At 41.5% G+C, this 19474-nt stretch overlaps 1 protein-coding gene across 4 annotated transcripts in view; it reads right to left on the minus strand.

The window, feature by feature from the left end:
• Positions 1-19474, minus strand: part of NFRKB (nuclear factor related to kappaB binding protein) — a 34902-nt gene that overhangs the window by 3476 nt on the left and 11952 nt on the right. For all 4 annotated transcript variants that reach the window (XM_079104122.1, XM_079104120.1, XM_079104121.1 and 1 more), the window contains exons 13-23: positions 11002-11081; positions 10849-10895; positions 9861-9921; positions 9294-9468; positions 8327-8433; positions 7475-7598; positions 7182-7261; positions 6792-7012; positions 6218-6488; positions 5337-5549; positions 2063-2830 (exon numbers count right to left, since the gene is read on the minus strand). In XM_079104122.1, the coding sequence (XP_078960248.1) occupies positions 2063-2830; positions 5337-5549; positions 6218-6488; positions 6792-7012; positions 7182-7261; positions 7475-7598; positions 8327-8433; positions 9294-9468; positions 9861-9921; positions 10849-10895; positions 11002-11081 (2147 nt within the window). The remainder of the gene's footprint in view (positions 1-2062; positions 2831-5336; positions 5550-6217; positions 6489-6791; positions 7013-7181; positions 7262-7474; positions 7599-8326; positions 8434-9293; positions 9469-9860; positions 9922-10848; positions 10896-11001; positions 11082-19474) is intronic.

Below are 19474 nucleotides of genomic sequence, written 5' to 3' on the forward strand. Positions count from 1 at the left end.
TTAGCAACCTGTCTTAAAACAAAAAAGGACCAGGGATGTAGTTCAGTTATAGAATGCCCCTGGGTTCAATCTCCAGAACCACCACCTGAAAAAAGAGGGACACAGTTGGTAGGATGCCAAGTAAAGATATGGACGGGCATGCATATAATTCTAATACCTGGGGAGTCTGAGGGAGGAGGACCCAGTTATATTTGCCTAGACTGAGTGTCTGAATCTCACAGGGAGATGCCACTGGGTGGGACCTTCGGTATCAAGAGGAGAATTTAGGAGGGCAGAGGTAGATTGGGTAAGCATGGTTTCCTCACTTCCTTCCTTTACCCTTCATGATTTTGAAATTTAAATATTTTTCCTTAACCACACTATGTAAGGGTTTTTTTAGTTTGTTTCTTTGTTTTAAGAACATGTATATCCACATTCCTTCATCACCCTGGCTTTTATCCTAAATTATTCAACTTTTCCTATGTAGCTTGCTTAGAAAAATGAAGACATGTTTTATATTCTCCATATATTAGAATGGTGCTCCTTACTCAGAGACCAAAGAAAACACACATCTAGAAAGACATTGATGTTGATATGGGGAATTGGTTCACAGTAAACAAAGACTTTCATGTTGGTGAGAAAAGCATAAACTGGTTGATGATCTGGGGATAATTTGAAAAATACGAAATGAGATCGCCACTGCATGACACTCACAGAACTGTTTCAAATGGACAATAACTTACAGACTCTTTTTTTAACTCAGAAGTTTATGAAAAAAAAAATTTTTAGTCATCTTTATAACCCTGGAGAAAGGTAGGCACAGGCACAAAACCTAGAAGATGTAAAAGCAAAATGTTGATAGACCTAATCAATATTATTGCAAATACCTATAAAGTGAGAGGTACCAATTCAAGGATGAAAGATGACAGATGACAGACTGAAAGAAACATTTTCTATACACATAAAGATATAAAGGTCCACTCCCAAAAATATGAAAAAACAAATACCTCCCTTCCCTCAAAAACAAGCAAAAATTTATTCTCCACTACAGAGCACATGCCGATCTCCACATGAATGGATGCTTAACCTCATTCTCGATCAGGGAAACAAAGGAACGTCCTTTCCACTAGTAAGACAGGAACATAAAGTTAAACAGACTTCTAACTTGAACCAGTCAGTTCTGGTTGTGGTTGAAAACTTGCTGATAGGAATGTAAGATCATGTGTGGTCTTTCTGATAGCACAATTGGAATATCAAAACCTCCAATGTCCCATTGTGTATCCTCCTCACAATTTCCATCCTAAATACAAACAACTCAGAAGTACATACATATTCAAACACACATACCAGAACATTCACTGTGGTGCTGGGACAGTGGAAATGTATTTTTTTTTTTGGTAGTGGGGATTGAAGCCAGGGGCACTCAACCATTGAGCCACATTCCCAGTCCTTTTTGTATTTTATTTAGAGACAGGATCTCACTGAGTTGCTTAGGGCCTCACTACGTTGCTGAGGCTGGCTTTGAACTTGTGATCCTCCTGCTCAGCCTCCCGAGCCGCTGGGATTATAGGTGTGCACCACCACACCCAGCTTGGAAATGTATTCTTTAACACAATCCCTTTTATGGATTGCTACATCATCAGCCAGAATCTCTCTGTGGCCTATGATCCCCAAGACTTCTTTAAAAATATAGAGTAGGTTATTTTTTTACTTTTCTTTAAATTATGTGCATATGTACGAAAATGTATAGGAAAAGGACTCGTGGGATAAATGCTGCATTACTACCAATAATTAGTAGTTATGAAGGAAGAACTGGTAGGGGGATGAAATAAATTTTACATTTTACTCTATACTGTTAGCACTTGAGTTTTATGTAAGAATGTATGCACGTATTACACTACTATAAATTGTGGTTCAGAAAAATATATAAATCGGCTTGGATCAAAGAGAAAACAGGACTTCTAATTTCCATTCCTAGAAAGAAGTTTCTTTGGTCCTAGGGAGTCTTCTGAGGGATGGGGAGCAAACAACCTTAAGAGATTTCCTGAACAGAGGGCTACTCTTTACCACTGATATTACTCACAGCCTGGGAGGTGGACACAACCGTGGTGCTGACGGGAACCTGCCGCACAGTGGGGGCTCCTGTACCGATGCTGATGGGTGTGTTTGCAGCCCCAGAAGCTACAGCCACAGTCTTGGACACGGCAGCATTCATACTGGGCAAGGATACCGCTGAAGAATGGACAGTTCCAGACCCACTGGCCACTGAGGCCCCTTGCTTGGCATGGGCTGCAACAGTGATGGTCTGGCCTGCTTTGGGAGGCATCACTCCCAGGCCCTGCACGATGCGGATTGTGGCAGCTGGTTTCGCTTCTGAAGAGGCCACTGTGTTTTTTCCCTTCTGATCTGCCACACTCACACCAAGGGCTGGCATCAAGCGAAAAGCTGAACTAGAGGGCTCTGCTGGCTTGAGGTCAGGAGTCACTTTGACCACAGTGGTGCCTGCTGGAGCAGATGAAGGGGCATTGGCTGAACTGGCCTTGGCAGGGCTATCAGTTGCATGGACTGGATTGGAAGTGACGTGTAAGGTGGCAGAGATGCCTTTGCCTGCAGTACCGCCTCCTGTCCCGAAGAGGTCCTGGGTCAACTTTACTGTGGTAACCTGGGACTTGGCCAACGTGGCCATCATGTCCGGTGTGATTCGCAGAACCGTCTGGCCCTTGGCATCTGTGGTGATGGAAGAGGGCGGCAGTCTCAGTACATCCTTACCCTGAATACGGAAGTTCGTGGCTGTGAGAGGAATGCTGTTGCCTGTCTGGGGCTTCACACCAAGCTGCCCAGTGATGGCCACCTGTATTGGGGGAGACACAGCACTAATGAATGGGTTCATGTTGAGCTGGTTACACAGGAGAATTAGGCAAGTCTCCATTTCATATATGTATGTTTCATACATCTTTACCTTTTAGTAGAGAAGAGCATAGCATATACCCTTCTCCCAACTTCATGAGTAATCACTTTGAATCCTTTCCTGCCTTGGGAAGAGAAGGGTAGAAGGGAGGAACTATAATTTTTTGTGGAGTGGATGTTGGGGTTTAAACCCAGGGCCTTATCACTAAGCCACACCTAAACCCTTAGCCCCTAGAAACTGGAATATTTTAAGGTAAATCCAAGATTGACCATTTTACTGATCAAGACTTATCTATACAGAAGTTTAGTAGATTAGACAAAAAGGAATGAAGAGAAGGGAGAAAGGATAGGAAAGACAGTGGAATGAATCTGACATAATTTCCTATGTATATGTATGAACACACCACAGTGAATATCATGTACATCCACAAGACTAGGACCTTAATTAGAGTAAGATATAGTCCACATTTGCATAAATATATCAAAATAGTCTACTGTCATTTGTAACTAAAAAGAACAAATAAAAATTTTAAAGACTTATCTATACATTCCCTAACCCAGGAAAGGACTTTAAAAAAAAAAAAAAAAAAAAAAACACAGTGCTATCATCACTATCTAACGTAATTACATCTACATATAATCGTATTTCTCCATCAGTCTCCAGCACATTTCATCATATTTATGGTTGGGCACCTTGGTTTTGAGAGCAATAGTGTGGTGAGGAAGCTGTAGTACAGGCTCTGGAGCCAGACTCCATGGGTTCGCAGCAACTCTGAGAAAAGGTCAACTGTCCCATGTATTACAGATCAACACTTTTAGCCTGCTCGGGCCTTCCTCTCTATGGCTCCTCCACTGGACCACTGCCAGAGACACAGACATGCCGTGACACTGCCATCCTAAATAAAAACAACCCTGGCTCTGCTCCTTACTGCCCCCCCTCCTCCGCTCCCTACCCTCCACATTCCATTCCAATCCAGTTCTCTGCTCTCCTCTCTGCTTCTTCACCTTACACTCTTTGAACCCATTCCCCAAAAGCCCCAAATCCCTGGAACTAGTCTCATCCTTCAACTACACACAGTGAGTCTCTTCTCACTCACACTCACCATACCCAAAACAAGTACTGCCTCCTCCTGCATGAGCACACCTTTCTGTCTGCCTGCTCTGTAGTCCCACCTCAATTTTCTTGCCACCAAGGTCCATGGGGGCCATTTTTAACTCCCTTCTTTTGAGCCATGAAGCTTGAACCACCAGCATTGGCTCTACCTTCAACTTCTCACCACTTCCAATAACTGCTCTCACACCTCTCACCTGGGCTACTGCAATGGCTCCTCCCTAGTTTCCCTACTTCTGTTCCTGTCCCACATAGCTCACCAGACACAGCAGCTAGGGGTTCTTTAAATGTACACCAGATCTCGTCACACCGGCCCACAATCTGCCAGCAGTTCCCCATCACGTTTAACATAAAAATCAAAGCCCAATATAATCTCTAACCACTGGCAACCTCTCCTGCCCTCACCGTCTAAAATGTTCATGCCCGCTCACTAAGTTCCAGTTACAATGGTTTTCCTGTTGTTCCTCAAATGTGTTCACTTTCCATGCCTAAGCCTGGAATGCTTTACCTCTCAGTCATCATTGTAACCAGAGCACACCAAATTTGTCTCCCTCAAATGTCATCTCCTCATGGAGACCATCTCCCATCTTCATGGATGAAAACCACTGCCCTGTCTATGGACCCTCACAGTATCTCTTATTCTCTGACACTGATGTAGTTATCTGTCTCCTTGTCCTATGAGAACACGAGTTCCACAAAGGCCGGGGCCCAGTCTACTTAAGAGACTACTAAATCCCCAATCCTTCACATAGTGAACAAGAGACAGTGAACAACTGCTGAGTGAAAGGCTACTCCATTGTTATGTAGCTCCACTTCTTGATCTATGCAATGAGGAAAACAGAAGTGTCCACCTCCCCCCAGTGCTTGGGAGACAGACAACTAACATCTACTAAATGCATGGCATGGTACAGGCACACAGGCAGCACTCCTGTCAGTACTCCTGCTGGTTTGCCTCAGTTCTTTGAAATGCAATGATGGTCCTTTTATATTCAAAACTAAGAAAATATGTCTTCTACCTTTACAGGTGGTAAACTGAAGGGTCAGTTAAAATATTGCCATGGGAGTTTAACTAAATAAATAAGTCCATGGAGAGTCTACACTAAATCCAGAAACTACTACCAAATGCTGAATTATATGGAAAGAAACGGAAGAAATCCCTTGAGCATCCACAGAAGTTGCAACTGCCTTGGATGGAAACTTATACCTGAAGTACCTATAACAAAGGGCTCAAGACGACAAATCTTTTTTCCACAGACATCTGTCTGTTCAAGGACCTCCCACTCCAGTGGTCCTTTGCTTTGGGACAAAAAAAGAGAACCACCTGGAGAATTCCACATACCTGCTTGATGATGTTCTGTCCTGTAACATTTTGAATGACTGCAGTTGTGGAGGCACTTGGAGCTGAGCTCCCAGGGGAACTTGTGGCTGGCTTGCTCACAGGGCTGGCTGCAGTAGGGAGACTTGACACCGTGAGCCCTGTCTGCATGGGTCCAGGCCGCTGCACAGTGGGTGCCCCAGTTTGTGCTTTGATTGGAACAGTGGCCATGACTGCCTAGTTCAAGGTGTGAGGCAGACAGCTCAATTAGACCCTGAGATAGAAATCAGACTCGGAAGCAGGTCTCCCCATGTGACCGACCACCCAAGATTCTTCTAAAAGTACTACTACTCTCTCAGTGTTCAAGGCTCAACACTGTCTGAAACGGACACTTCAAATTTCCTGTATTTGTATAGAACACTTTAATTTTCAGAACATCTTTACATTTAACATCTTGTGTTATTCCTACATACCCAAGGCAAATACAATTATATTCCTTTTGCATACAATAAAAGAAACTGAGGTAAAGAGGATAAAAATTTTGTGTAAAATCATACAGTTGATCAGTGGCATGGCCAAGACACATGGCTACAGCATAAGGGAAGGAGGCTGAGATTTAGCTTAAGAAGGTTTAGATTTATATCCCACCTCCACAAGGGTCCTATTGTTTGAACCATGGGAAAATTACTAAACTTCTCTAAAGATCTGATTTCCAACATATAAAACAGAATACCTAAAAATGCTCCCACAGCTTTGAACAACAAATGAGTTGTCTTGGTGAACTTTATCCTCAGTAGCAACAATCTATGATTCTTGGGTCCTTCCACAGACTCTGACCATTTGACTCATCAGCCTACCTCACAGTCCACAGTCCTGTTTCCCAATGACCTGCAGTTTCCATTTACCTGGGGTACTACTTTGGTCTGTGTGGCAGTGGCTGGCACCCGGATCTGTGGTCCTCCTGGCATCTGTGGCAGCGTCTGTGCTGGCCCTGCTGACTGCTGGGGGACAGCAGGAAGGCTTGGCTGGGCCACCACCCGCACCTGAGGCAGTCCAGCTGAACTAGAGTGGCTTACAACCCGGGCAGCAGCCTGTGAACTGGGTGGAGTCTGGCTGGAAGCTGGGGATAGCATTGTTCCTAGCTGTGGCATTGTTGGTGAGGACACCAGAAGAACCCTATGAGGAATATAAGGGAGGGGAGAAAAAAAAAGAACTTAGGTGGTAGCGCACACCTGTAATTCTAGCTACTCAGGAGGCTGAGGCCAGCCTGGGCAACTAAGCAATACCCTATCTCAAAAACAAAATTTTGAAAAAAGGGCTGGGGATATAGCTCATATAATGCTCCTGAGTTCAATCTCCAATACTACCAAACACAAACACACACAAACACACACATACACATACACACACACAACCTTACAACATGCATACAAGAGGATTTTGGAGGGGAAAATACAGAAATGAAACAGAGGCACTTACCCTGAACTAGACTTAGCTGGTTCTGAGACAGAGGTAGGGCCACTTTTGTTCACTGATGACACAGGCGGAGGGGAAATTGGGGTAGTAGGCAATGCTGGTGTGGTGGGGGTTACAGGAGTGACTGGGGTGGGTGGCATACTTGAATCACTGAGGCTCATCTGGCTCTGTTCAGAAGGTCCACTGCTGAGGATTTTTAATGAGGTCTCCTTGCTATTGGACTTCTAGAAAAGATGAGAAAGGGAAATTTACCACAGCTGTCGTGAAGGCTCCAGGAAGGAAGATGTGCGCTCGGCAGCTCTTGCTGCAGAGTTAAGTGAACATTGAATACCTAGACCTAGTTGCTCCGCCCCAACAAGACTCCCAAGAGGGTGCTTTCATAAGATCACTTACCACCTTGGATGGGGGCTTGGGTTTTTGCTGAAGGGCTTTTCTGGCTTTAGCTGCAGCTGCTTGTGCTTGGTGAATCCGTTCTATAAACAAGAGTGGGAAGCTTCAGCAAGAGTTGGACCTTAGCATACTAAAGGGGTGGGGGTTGGCAGGGTTTGCCAAAAACCCAGGGCCTTCCTGGTGGTAGGATCCTGCTCTATAATCCTATCCTGCCTGAATGCCAATGATGGAACTGTGACAGAAAGTCACAATCATCACTGGTCTACTTGGACACACTACCCAGAAGCCTCACACACCAAACTCTTCCTCGCTCCGGTCACGATGCAGGTAGATCCACAGTTTCCGTCCAATGTCATATTTCACACAAGGATCTTTTTCATAATGTAGTCGATCCAGAGCACCACTCACAACTGTGTTCACCTGAGAAGAGAGGAAAGGGATGTAAGGGTCAGGTCAGACCCAAGGTAATACAAGCTATCTGGAATCCAGAGAATAATTCCAAGATGAGTCACAGCTGATAAACAGATTACATCTCAGTATAGCTATGTCTTCCCAATGGCTCACCAAATCACTTGGCAAAACAAAAATGCTGTAAGATTCCTGAGACAATGATATTTTCACTATAAGAATATTGTAAACTCTGACTATAGTGACTTTTCCTTTACTATAAGCTGAAAGAAAGCTTACAGCCGCATTTGTGCTTCACTGACAGTAGGAGTTTTGGTCGTCACTGTCTGCATTTTTCAAGATGTCCTTTTTTTCTGTTCTTCATTTAGTTGTTTTTTTTTCTTGAGACTCACTTATGTTGCCCAGGCTGGCATCAAACTCACAATCCTCCTGCCTCACCCTCCTGATCAGCTGGAATATAGGTACACACCACTACACCTGGCTTTCTTCATTCAGGCTTTATTTTTGGGGGGTGGGAGGTGGGGGAGGGTGTGACCAGGGATTGAACCCAGAGGTGCTTAACCACTGAGTCATATCCCCAGCCCATTTTTATTTTTTATTTTGAGAAAGGGTCTCACTAAGTTGCTTAGGGTCTGAGTTGCTGAGGCTGGCTTTGAACTTGTGATCCTCCTATATTTCCTAATAAGTTTTCTTAACTCCATTCTGGAACAAAGCAAAGCCAGGTTGTTTCTCCAACTTACCTGAGTGCTGGTAACATCTGGTGCAAGAAACTGGGAGTCCTTGAGCAGTTCACAGATCTCTGCCCGTGTGCCTTCTCCATTGGGCAGCCGAGCTGCAGCATCCCGAACTGATGACATTAGGAAATGCAAAGCCCAGAAGTCAAGCAACATCCCCACACTTGCTCCAGTGGGGTGGTACTCCCTGTAGTTAGTGCTCCTCAGCCTCCCAACTCAGCATCAGTGGCACACTGCCCCCTAGTGGCTGGCAGCTCTGCCACTGGTATTTCCTACACACTTTTCACACAGGCAAGAATGAAGGTCCACAGACACCTTAGAATTCAGTAGGTCCACAAATTCAGGTAAAAAAAATTTATCTTTCACTGAAATTTAGCATCTCCTTTGATTACAAATACAAGATCATAAGCCATGTATTGGCAATGCTTCGATGTAAGAGAAATCAAATATTTTCATATATTACAGATGTCAAACACAACTCTCTATCTGGAAGTTAAAGAAATTTATAAGACCTGTTGCTTGATCTTGTCATTTAATATTAAAATAAAAACTCACATTTCTGCACACTGTTTTAATTATTTTGATAACTATTTCAACATGATTGGCTTCTTTTCTAACTGAAGCATTTTATTTTATGCATTTAGAATTAGCATAACTGTGGGAAGGGATCTCTAAGTTTCACCAGACTGCCAAAGGAAAAAAAAAAAAAATCTTTAAGGAAGCAAAGTGCTACCTATTCAGCGGGCCTGTGAGCACTTCCTGAATGAACATAAACAGGAGCACAACTTCAAGAAAATAACACTGATTCTTGCCATCCATCTAAAAGGGCAGAATTCCCTCTTCATCTCCCAAATCCAAAGCTTCTGAATGCTATGCAGTCAACCCCCAAGTAGAGAAGGCGGGTGGACGTATGCAGGGAGGACAGAGTTGACTTGAGAAAAGATTCAAGATGAAAAAATAAAGTGCCACATACCAAGAGACAGGATGGTGACATAGGCAGGCCGATCGGAGCGCAGTAGGGAATGCTCACGAGCTTTGTTGAGGGAGGTCTCCTTGTCAAACACACCCTTCACTGGCCCCACCACAGACTCAAAGCCATGCATGCGAAAGGTGAATGCCTTATGGGGTTGGCTGTATCTGTAACGTTCCTACCCAGAGAAAAGGGAAAAGGCTTCTGAGTCAGAATCAGTAGTGTTCACTCTAGATCCACATGGGGCAATTAAAACAGGAAGGGAACAGAAAATTCCCCTATGGATGAAGAGCCATTCACAGTGGGAAAAGGATGGACCTCAGAACCAGTCACTGAGCAAAGGATGAGGAAGTAATATTTTCATTTTGCTAAAGAAGTCATCAAAGTAGTTCACACTGCCTTTCTCCATACCACTTCTGCCCCAGTTATCAATCCCAACCAACAGAACATCCAAGGTGAAGGTATGAATTTCCTCTAAGAAGGTGAACTCAAGGAGAGTCAGGCTCAGCACTTCTCTCTGGAGGGCCTCACAGAGGTAGAGACTTACTCCAGCTTCTCCATATTTCTTACCTGCTCCTGGAAAACCCGTTTCTCCTCCCCTGTGCTGGGCCGCACCACATAGTCAGTTCTTCTGAAACAAAGAATTTTAACTCTGAGTGCTAGCAGATGGGTCACAGATCCACCTCCCTTAATACCCAGAACCATTCTCTTTGCAACGTGAAAAAAATGTCCCTTCAGAAATACCCCTTCAGAAGAACTCAACTCTTACAAAGTCCACTCTCCAGCTCCTACCAAGTAACTCTTGTTGGTATTTCCAAAAATTACTTGACTCTTAGAAATCCAGAAAAGTACTGGGCAGGTGGAAATTAAGCTGACATCTTGCTACTAAGTCCAATTTAATGGCAATAAAAAATGTTAGCTAGTAATGAAATTTTTCCTGGTTCCCAGGAAAATTACACAGAACTTGAATTTTACATTCACTTCTAATAAGTACACGGGTTGGGTCCAGTCCAGTGCAGCACTGGCCTAACATGCATGAGGCCCTGGGCTCAATACCCAACACTGCAAAAAGGAAAAATAATCTAACGGCAGAACCACACCAGATAGGAAAGAGCAGTATGAGAGGAGTCAAGGGATGTAAATTCTAGTGGAGGTCATTCCTGTCACTAATCTTCAGCTAATCATGTAACCTCATAACCCAATTTCTTTATGGTAGAAATGAGGAGGTTGGATTAGATAATTCATTCTCAAATGGGGAAACCTAGGAGGACTACATATGGAAAATAGTATGTTCACGTACAAGGTAGATCAAGTCCCCTCAGAGACTCTACTCCACACCCTCTTCTGGAATCAAGAACTCCTTCCACAGGGAGCCACTCATATCAATGAATATATATTGCCCTCCTTAGGTACATTAGGCAGGTGAAAATTAATGGTTTCGTATGATCTCTCAGGCCCACTACAGCTCTAACATACTAAGACATGTCAGCAGAACCATGGCAGTACCAGGAACCATGTTTTCATGGGACACCACCCACCATTAGAGTGCTATACTCACACCCGAGGGATAGGTGTTGTGGCATCTGAGCTGTCTTCATTTTCTTGCTGGAGAAAAGGAAAACATTAACAGGTAAATGGACTAGAGAATTTTCACTAACTTGAGGGTTCTGGAAACCCAAAAAGGAAGAGCTGGTATTTTTAAAAACCATACCTTACAAAAGGCCTGGTCTTTAGTCTCTAGCCATAGCTGGAAGAGTGCAGTTAATTCCTTTTCATTATCTTGAGACTGGCCTATAAGAAAGGGGAAAAAAAAATAGACAAAATCTAAGGTGTTACTTGAAATTCCACTTTCTCTTTACTTGCCTTATCTGTGACAAAAAGAGACTATATCAGGACTGCTGCCAAGACCCTTTGCGCTGCTTTTCCCCTCACGGCCCACACCATTACTGCTTAATGTCATCTCCTTAGACAACTGAGTAACCACCTTGTGCCAGGTACTGCATGTGGAGAAGCTGTAGTCACCCAGTGAATTCAGTCTCTGCTCTCACGGAGTTTATAGTCGAGTGAGGAAAGAGTACATATTAAATAAAGCAAATATGGAAAGTGGTAGGCATCACAAAGGATGTTATGAAAACTTACAACAAGGAATGACGAGTGGGCCACAAAGGCATTACACACTGGCACAGCAATATTCTTATTCCCTGCCTAAGGCAGGGACTCCTGACCTGCCTATAAAGGAAAACCACTCTGTCTGTGCCCTCCTCTCATGTCACTTTGTTCAGACTCTTTCTCAAGCTCTTGGAACATAATGTACCTAAATCTCCTACCCAGGCTAGAAGTTGTCATGTAATCAGCATCATCCAGGTCTGCTTGTGAAAGAATTCCCAAAGAGGTCACATTCACCGAGATGCTTTTCTTTGATTTCACTACTCAGCACACAATACCACCAACACCTGTCTTTAGGAACCTCTGTGTTCTTCCTGTACTGCTGTGCCTTCCATTCAAAATCAGGTGGTTCCCGTATCACCCCATCTTTTTCTCCTATTTAGTGTTCCTTATATATTTTATTTTAGATATTAGCCCTTTATCACACATATGGTTTGCAGGTATTTTCTGAGGAGAAAATTGGTTCTCTCTTAATCATTAACTGTGGGGAGGCTGACTGCTCATTCTCCCATAGCCATGTCCTTCAATAGAGTCAGGAGGCAGAGGTGAGATTCTTCAAAGATTTCAGACATCTCTCCTAGTTTTTTTAGAAAAATAAAAACAAAAGCCTGTTCCCCAAACACAGAACCCAGAAATAAACCCACACATACAGTCAATTCATTTTTGGCTAGGGTGTTAAGAACATTCAATGAAGTAAAAACGGTCTGCAAAAAGCAGTGTTTGAGAAACCCGATATCAACATTTAAAAGAATAAAATTGGGGCATGTCCTGGGGCTCAGTGGTAGAGTGCTTGCCAGCATGTGTGAGGCACTGAATTTGATTCTCAGCACACATTAAAAAAATATAGAGATATCATGTGCACCTACAACTAAAAATATTTTTTAAAAAAAGAATGAAATTAGGCTCTTACATCACACTAGGTGCAAAAAACAATGGTTTAATGATTTAAACGATGTGGCCTGAAACTATAAAACTTTTATGAGAAAACAGTGGAAAGCTCCATGGATTAGTCTCGATTTTTTTTTGATATGATACCAAAAGTACAGGCAACAAAAGCAAAAACAAGTAAGTGAGATTGCGGGAAACTAGAAAGTTTCTGCACAACAAAGAAACAATCAACAGAGGGAAAAGTCAAGCTACAGAATAGAAGAAAATTATTGCAAACCACATATGTGATAAAGGGCTAAAACATCTAAAATATATAAGGAACACTTACAAATCAATAACAAGAAAACCACCAACATGAGCAAAAAAGGAACAAAGAACCTAAATAGATTTCTCATATTTCTACTCAAAAGAAGAAATACGAATGGTACACGAAAAGGTACTCAACATCACTAATCAACAAGGAATTACAAATCGAAAGTACTATGAGATATCACTTCACACCTGTTAGGATGGCTACTATAAAAAAAGAAAGAAAGAAAAAAGTAGTGGCATGGATGTGGAGAAAAGGGAAACCTTATGAATTGTTGGTAGGAATGTAAAATGGTGCAGTAACCATGAACAATAGTATAAAGTTTCCTCAAAAGAATTAAAAATAGAACTACCACACAGTCAAGCAATCCCACTTCCAAATGGAAGCCAAATAAAACCCTGAAATCAGGATCTCAAACACGTCTGCATTCTAATGTTCACTGCAGCATTATTCACAACAGCCAAGATATGAAAACAACCTAGATGTCCATGAATGGATGAATGAATAAAGAAAACATGCTATAACATAAAATAAGAGTATTATTCAGTCTTAGAAAAGAGGGAATTCTGCCATTTGCAACATGGATAAACCTAACAGACACTATATTAAGTGAAATAAATCAATCATAGGACAAAAACTGCATTATTACACTTATACAAGGTGCCTCAAATGCTCAAATTCACAGAAACAGAAAACAGAATGATAGTTACCAGGAACAGGAGTGATACAATTAAAACACGGAGCAGCTGCTCCACAGGTATGAGTTTCCACTAGGAAATGTCAAGATGAGTAAGTTCGAGAGACCTGCTGTAGGACACAGACCTATACTTAATAAAACTGAACTGTGTACTTCAAAATTTGTTCAGAAGATGCATATCATGTTAAAGGTTCTTACCAGAAAAGGGGCGGAAGCGGATACAGAAATTTGAAAGGTTTGGCTGGGACTATTATCTTGACTGTGGAGATGATTCACAGGTGTATACATATGTCCAAACTCAACAAATTATATACATTAAATAAACGGTTTCTAATGTATCAATTATATCAATAAAGCTGGGGAGAAGCCTGTTCCCTGAGGCTTTTGCTCTCCCCCGTACACCCCAATCCCCACTCCTGCAGTTTTGCACCTAATCCTTCCTCCTCACAGGCACTGGCTCACCTTCTCTCACCACTCCACACCCTGCCACTATGTGCAGTACATGGGCAGCACACCCGATATTCTAACCCCTCAGTTGGTGAGAACTCCTCCTCCATAGTAACCTCCTCCCTCCACTCCACTCCACTCACTCATTTCCACAAGCACAAGTGGACTCTACCATTTCCTAAAGATGCTCTTTTTTCAAAATACCTAGTTCAGTGTTTCTCAACTAGGGTTGCATGTAAAAGAATTACCTGAAAACATGAAAACTCAGACCCCAATTAATCAGAATCTCTGGTAAGGCCCAGGCATCAGTATTTTTTAAAAATTCAACTGACCAGAGTACACAGTCAGCCAGGATGGAGAATCCACACTCTGCTTTCTAAACATAATGGCCTGGACTTCACCTGGCCTGCTTGCTCCCATCAAAGCTTCACTTTGACCCAGCAGGATGGTTCCCACTGACACCTCTATTCCTCAGCTGCCAGATCCATCTCTTTTCTCTCCCTTCAGTGCAGATTCCAGGTCCACTATTTCAGTAACATGCTTCCCAAAAAAGTAATATCTTTACCTCTACACGCTGATCTTCTGCATCATTCCAATCTAGCAAAATTCAAATTCTGCTAGATTCACATTCTCCAGGCTTCAAACCAAGCAGTTGAAAGGCTGCCAGAGAAAATGCACACAAACAGGCAGAAGAGAGCCAAAGAGGTAAACAATGAGCAGCCACACAGCTGCCTGGTTATCCTATGTCACCTGTGGTCACACTGCTTCGCACACTCCACAATGACCATCTCCCACTCTCCTCAGACCTCCCTTCTCATGAGCAACAGAAAACCTCACCTCTCTCACCTCCTACTTCACAGTGAACAGTCAACAGACCAAACTTCCCACAAAAGACCAATAAGCCCACTGCTATGTATTCATTATTTCCTTCTTTCCTCCTGCTGGATAAGAAGATTTGTGCTAGCTCCTGCCATGCAGAGCCTACCCTCTCCCCACTTCTAGAGGATGTATGTGATGCACTTTCCCTTCTCTCCTACACGTTCAATCTTCTCCTCAAGGTCCACAGTACCCTTCCCTTCAACATTTAAACTCACTCAAGGTTGCTCCCATTTAAAATTCCTCTCTTAGCCACAAATCTCCTTTACTACCCTGCCCTTGCCCAGCTAAATCTCTAGAAAGAACTGTTTAGATTCACTGGCTCTTTAATAGGTGATATAATGGCAAATGTTTAACTGGTTACAGAAAAGGGGGCCTGACTGGTCACACCTGCAGATTTCCATGGTGTACACTAATATGCCAATCCATATATTAATCTCATCTGAAGGCGTACTACACTCCTGAGCTGTCCCATCTCTTGGTCTAAAAACTGATGCTAGCAAACCAGTCACCTGCTTTTGCAAATGTGTTTTTGTAGAACACAGACCCACCTGTTCATTCCCCTACTATCTGGATCTAAGCATTATAATGGCAGAACTGAGGGGTAGTAACAGAAGCATCTACTCCACAAGCTTAAAGTACTTACTACCTAGTCCTATAAGGACAGTTTGCAGAACCAGTGTAAATATTATCACTATGGCTGACTCCAGTCACCAAGCTGAAGACCACAGGCACAGCAGCACCATGAATCACCTTCAATTCACACTGTCTTCAACCCTCATCCTTTCACTAAGGATTCACTCTTACTAAAAAATTTGCAATTTCTTCCACATCCACTATCTCCTACCTTTACCCTACTGCATCTTTTAGTCACTTGGCTCCCAAGAGTCAACAATCTCAGGATTTTCCTCCTGTCTCTATAACCATGTCCTCTCCACATGAGCTGCATTCAGCTGTCTCTACTGTGGAATTTCTCAAGGCTTAGTCTTCAACACTCTTTTTTCCTCACTTGACAGTTTCTCCCTAGATGACAGCCTCATCTGTGCCCTTCTGGTGCAGACAGCCAACAGTCTGGACCCACAGGTTCCATGTCTGTGAATTTTAGTAGAAAACCAATAATGAATTGAATTACTCTCTTATCACCATCACCAGGTAACAGCCAAGTTACTTTAGGTGCATCTTACAACAATAGAGTAAACAGGACTTTATAAATTTAAAACAAAAGTACCCTGTTCATTAGAAACAGCTTTACTTGGGGCAGTCCTATATCTCACTGCACATCATCCATAATGGCAAAGCCCATTTTTAGTAAAGAAAAATAACTATAGGGCTGGGGAGATAGCTCAGTCGGTAGAGTGCTTGCCTCGCAAGCACGAGGCCCTGGGTTCGATCCCCAGTACCGCAAAAAAAAAAAGAAAAGAAAAATAACCATATTACAAATTAATCCCACACCACTGATATGCTTAATATAAATGTCAATGCTATTGTAAAACACCATCACCAGACTATATCATAAAATATACCATCACCAGACTATATCATAATAAAAAGACTATTCCACTTCAGCTTTGGGAGAAAAGTCCAAATGGGAATAGAGACGAAACCCATACTTTAAGAGTACAGGGGTCTTATACACTATGCCACAAAGAAGCCATTAGTAAATACAAAAAAATAGAGATACTACCCTGTATCCTATCAGACCATAATGGAATGCAATTAGAAATGAACAATAAAATAACAAAAACTACTCATATACCTGCAGACTAAATAATATGCTATTGAATGATGCAATGATAACAGAAGACATCAGGGAAGAAATAAAAAAATTCTTAGAGGTAAATGAGAACAATGACACAACATATCAAAATCTCTGGGACACTCTGAAAGCAGTACTAAGGAAAATTCATTGCATTGAGCTCATACATTAAAAAAATAAAATGACCTAACAACTAAATGACCTAACATTATATCTCAAAGCCCTAGAGAAAGATGAACAGATCAACACCAAAAACAGTAGAAGACAGGAAATAATTAAAATCAGAGCTGAAATCAATGAAATTGAAACGAGAAGCAATTCAAAAAATTGACAAAACAAAAAGTTGGTTCTTTGAAAAAGTAAACAAAATTGATAAACCCCTTGCCACACTAACAAAGAGAAGGAAAGAGAAAACTCAAATTACTAGAATTCGTGATGAAAAAGGAAAGATCACGACAGACACCATTGAAATACATGACATAATTAGAAGCTACTTTGAAAATCTACACTCCAACAAACTAGAAAATATAGAAGATATTGACGAATTTTTAGAGACATATGTTCCTCCCAAACTGAATCAGGAAGGCGTACACAATCTAAACAGATCAATTTTAAGCACCAAAATAGAAGAAGCCATCAAAAGTCTACTAACCAAGAAAAGCCCCAAGACCAGATGATTCTCAGACAAATTCTACAAGACCTTTAAAGAAGAACTGATACCAATACTCCTTAAAGTATTCCAGGAAACAGAAAAGGAGGGAACCCTTCCAAATTCTTCTATGAGGCTAGTATCACTCTGATATCAAAACCATACAAAGACACATCAAGGAAAGAAAACTTCAGACCAATATCCCTGATGAACATAGATGCAAAAATCCCTAACAAAATACTGGCAAATCGCATACAAAAATATATTAAAAGGATAGTGCACCATGATCAAGTGGAGTTAATCCTAGGTATGCAAGGTTGGTTCAACATCTGGAAATCAATAAATGTAATTCATCACATCAACAGACTTAAAGTTAAGAATCACATGATTATTTCAATAGATGCTAAGAAAGCATTTGATAAAATACAGCATCCCTTCATGCTCAAAACACTAGAAAAAATAGGGATAGTAGGAACATACCTGAACATTGTAAAGGCTATCTATGCTAAGCCCACAGACAACATCATTCTTAATGGAGAAAAACTGAAAGCATTCCCTCTAAAAACTGGAACAAGACAGGGATGCCCTCTTTCACCACTTCTATTCAACATCGTCCTTGAAACACTTGCCAGAGCAATTAGACAGACCAAAGAAATTAAAGGGCTACAAATAGGAAAAGAACAACTAAAACTGTCACTATTTGCTGATGTCAATGTTTTCTATATTTTCTATTGTCACTATATTTAGAAGATCCAGAAAACTCCACTAGAAAACTTCTAGAACTAATAAGTGAATTCAGCAAAGTACCAGGATATAAAACCAATACACATAAATTTAATGCGTTCTATTCATAAGTGATGAATCCTCTGAAAGAGAAATTAGAAAAAACACTCCATTCACAGTAGCCTCAAAAAAAATAAAATACTTGGGAATTAACCTATCAAAAGAGGTGAAAGAACTCTACAATGAAAACTACAGAACACTGAAGAAAAAATAGAAGAAAACCTTTGAAGATGGAAAGATCTCCCATGTTCTTGGATAGGCAGAATTAACATTGTCAAAATGTCCATTCTACCAAAGGCGCTATACAGATTCAATGCAATTCCAATTAAAATTCCAATGACATTCCTCACAGAAATAGAGAAAGCAATCATGAACTTCATCTAAAAGAACAAGAGATCTCCAATAGCCAAAACAATCCTGAGTAGAAAAAGTGAAACAGCGCAATACCAGACACTAAACTATACTACAGAGCAACAGTAACAAAAACAGCATGGTATTGGCACCAAAATAGACAGGCAGACCAATGGTACAGAATAGAAGACACAGAGACAAAATCACATAAGTACAGTCACCTCATAATAGACAAAGGAGCCAAAAACATACAATGGAGAAAAGATAGCCTGTTCAACAAATAGTGCTGGCAAAACTGGAAATCCATATGCAGTAAAATGAAATTAAATCTCTTTCTCTCACTCTGCACAAAACTCAACTCAAAATGGATCAAAGACATAGGAATTAGACTAGAGACCCTGCACCTAAAAGAAGACAAAGTAGGCCTGAATCTTTATCATGTTGGCTTAGGATCAGACTTCCTCAACAAGACTCCCAAAGCATAAGAAATCAAAGCAAGAATCAATAAATGGGATGGACTCAAACTAAAAAGCTTTTTCTCAGCAAAGGATACAATCAAGAATGTGAAGAGAGAGCCTATAGAGTGGGAGAAAATCTTTTCCACACACACTTCAGATAGAGCACTTACCTCCAAAATTTATAAAGAACTTACAAAACTTTACACCAAAAATACTAAGAACCCAATCAATAAATGGGCTAAGGACCTGGAAACTTTACAGAAGACACACAGGCAATTAAAAAATATATGAAAAAGTATTCAACATCTCTAGTAATTAGAGAAATGCAAATTAAAACAACTCTAAGATTTCATCTTACTACAATTAGAATGGCTATTACCAAGAACACAAACAATAATAGATGTTGGTGTGGATGTGGGGAAAAAGGCACACTTTTACATTGCTGGTAGAGCTGCAATTTGCTGCAGCCACTCTGGAAAGCAGTATGGAGAATCCTCAGAAAACTTGGAATGGACCCACCTTTTGACCCAGTTATCCCACTCCTCGGTTTATTCCCAAAGGACTTAAAATCAGCACACTACAGTAACACAGCCACATCAATATTTATAGCAGCTCAGTTCACAATAGCTAGATTGTGGAACCAACCTAGATGCCCTTCAACAGATGAATGGATAAAGAAACTCTGGTATATATACACAACGGAATCCTATTCAGCCATAAAGAATAATAATATTATGGCATTTGCAAATAAATGGATGGAACTGGAGAACATCATGCTAAGTGAAATAAGCCAAGCCCAAAAA

The sequence above is a fragment of the Sciurus vulgaris genome, assembly GCF_902686455.1.
Source record: "Sciurus vulgaris genome assembly, chromosome: 11".
Classification (NCBI taxonomy): Eukaryota; Metazoa; Chordata; class Mammalia; order Rodentia; family Sciuridae; genus Sciurus; species Sciurus vulgaris.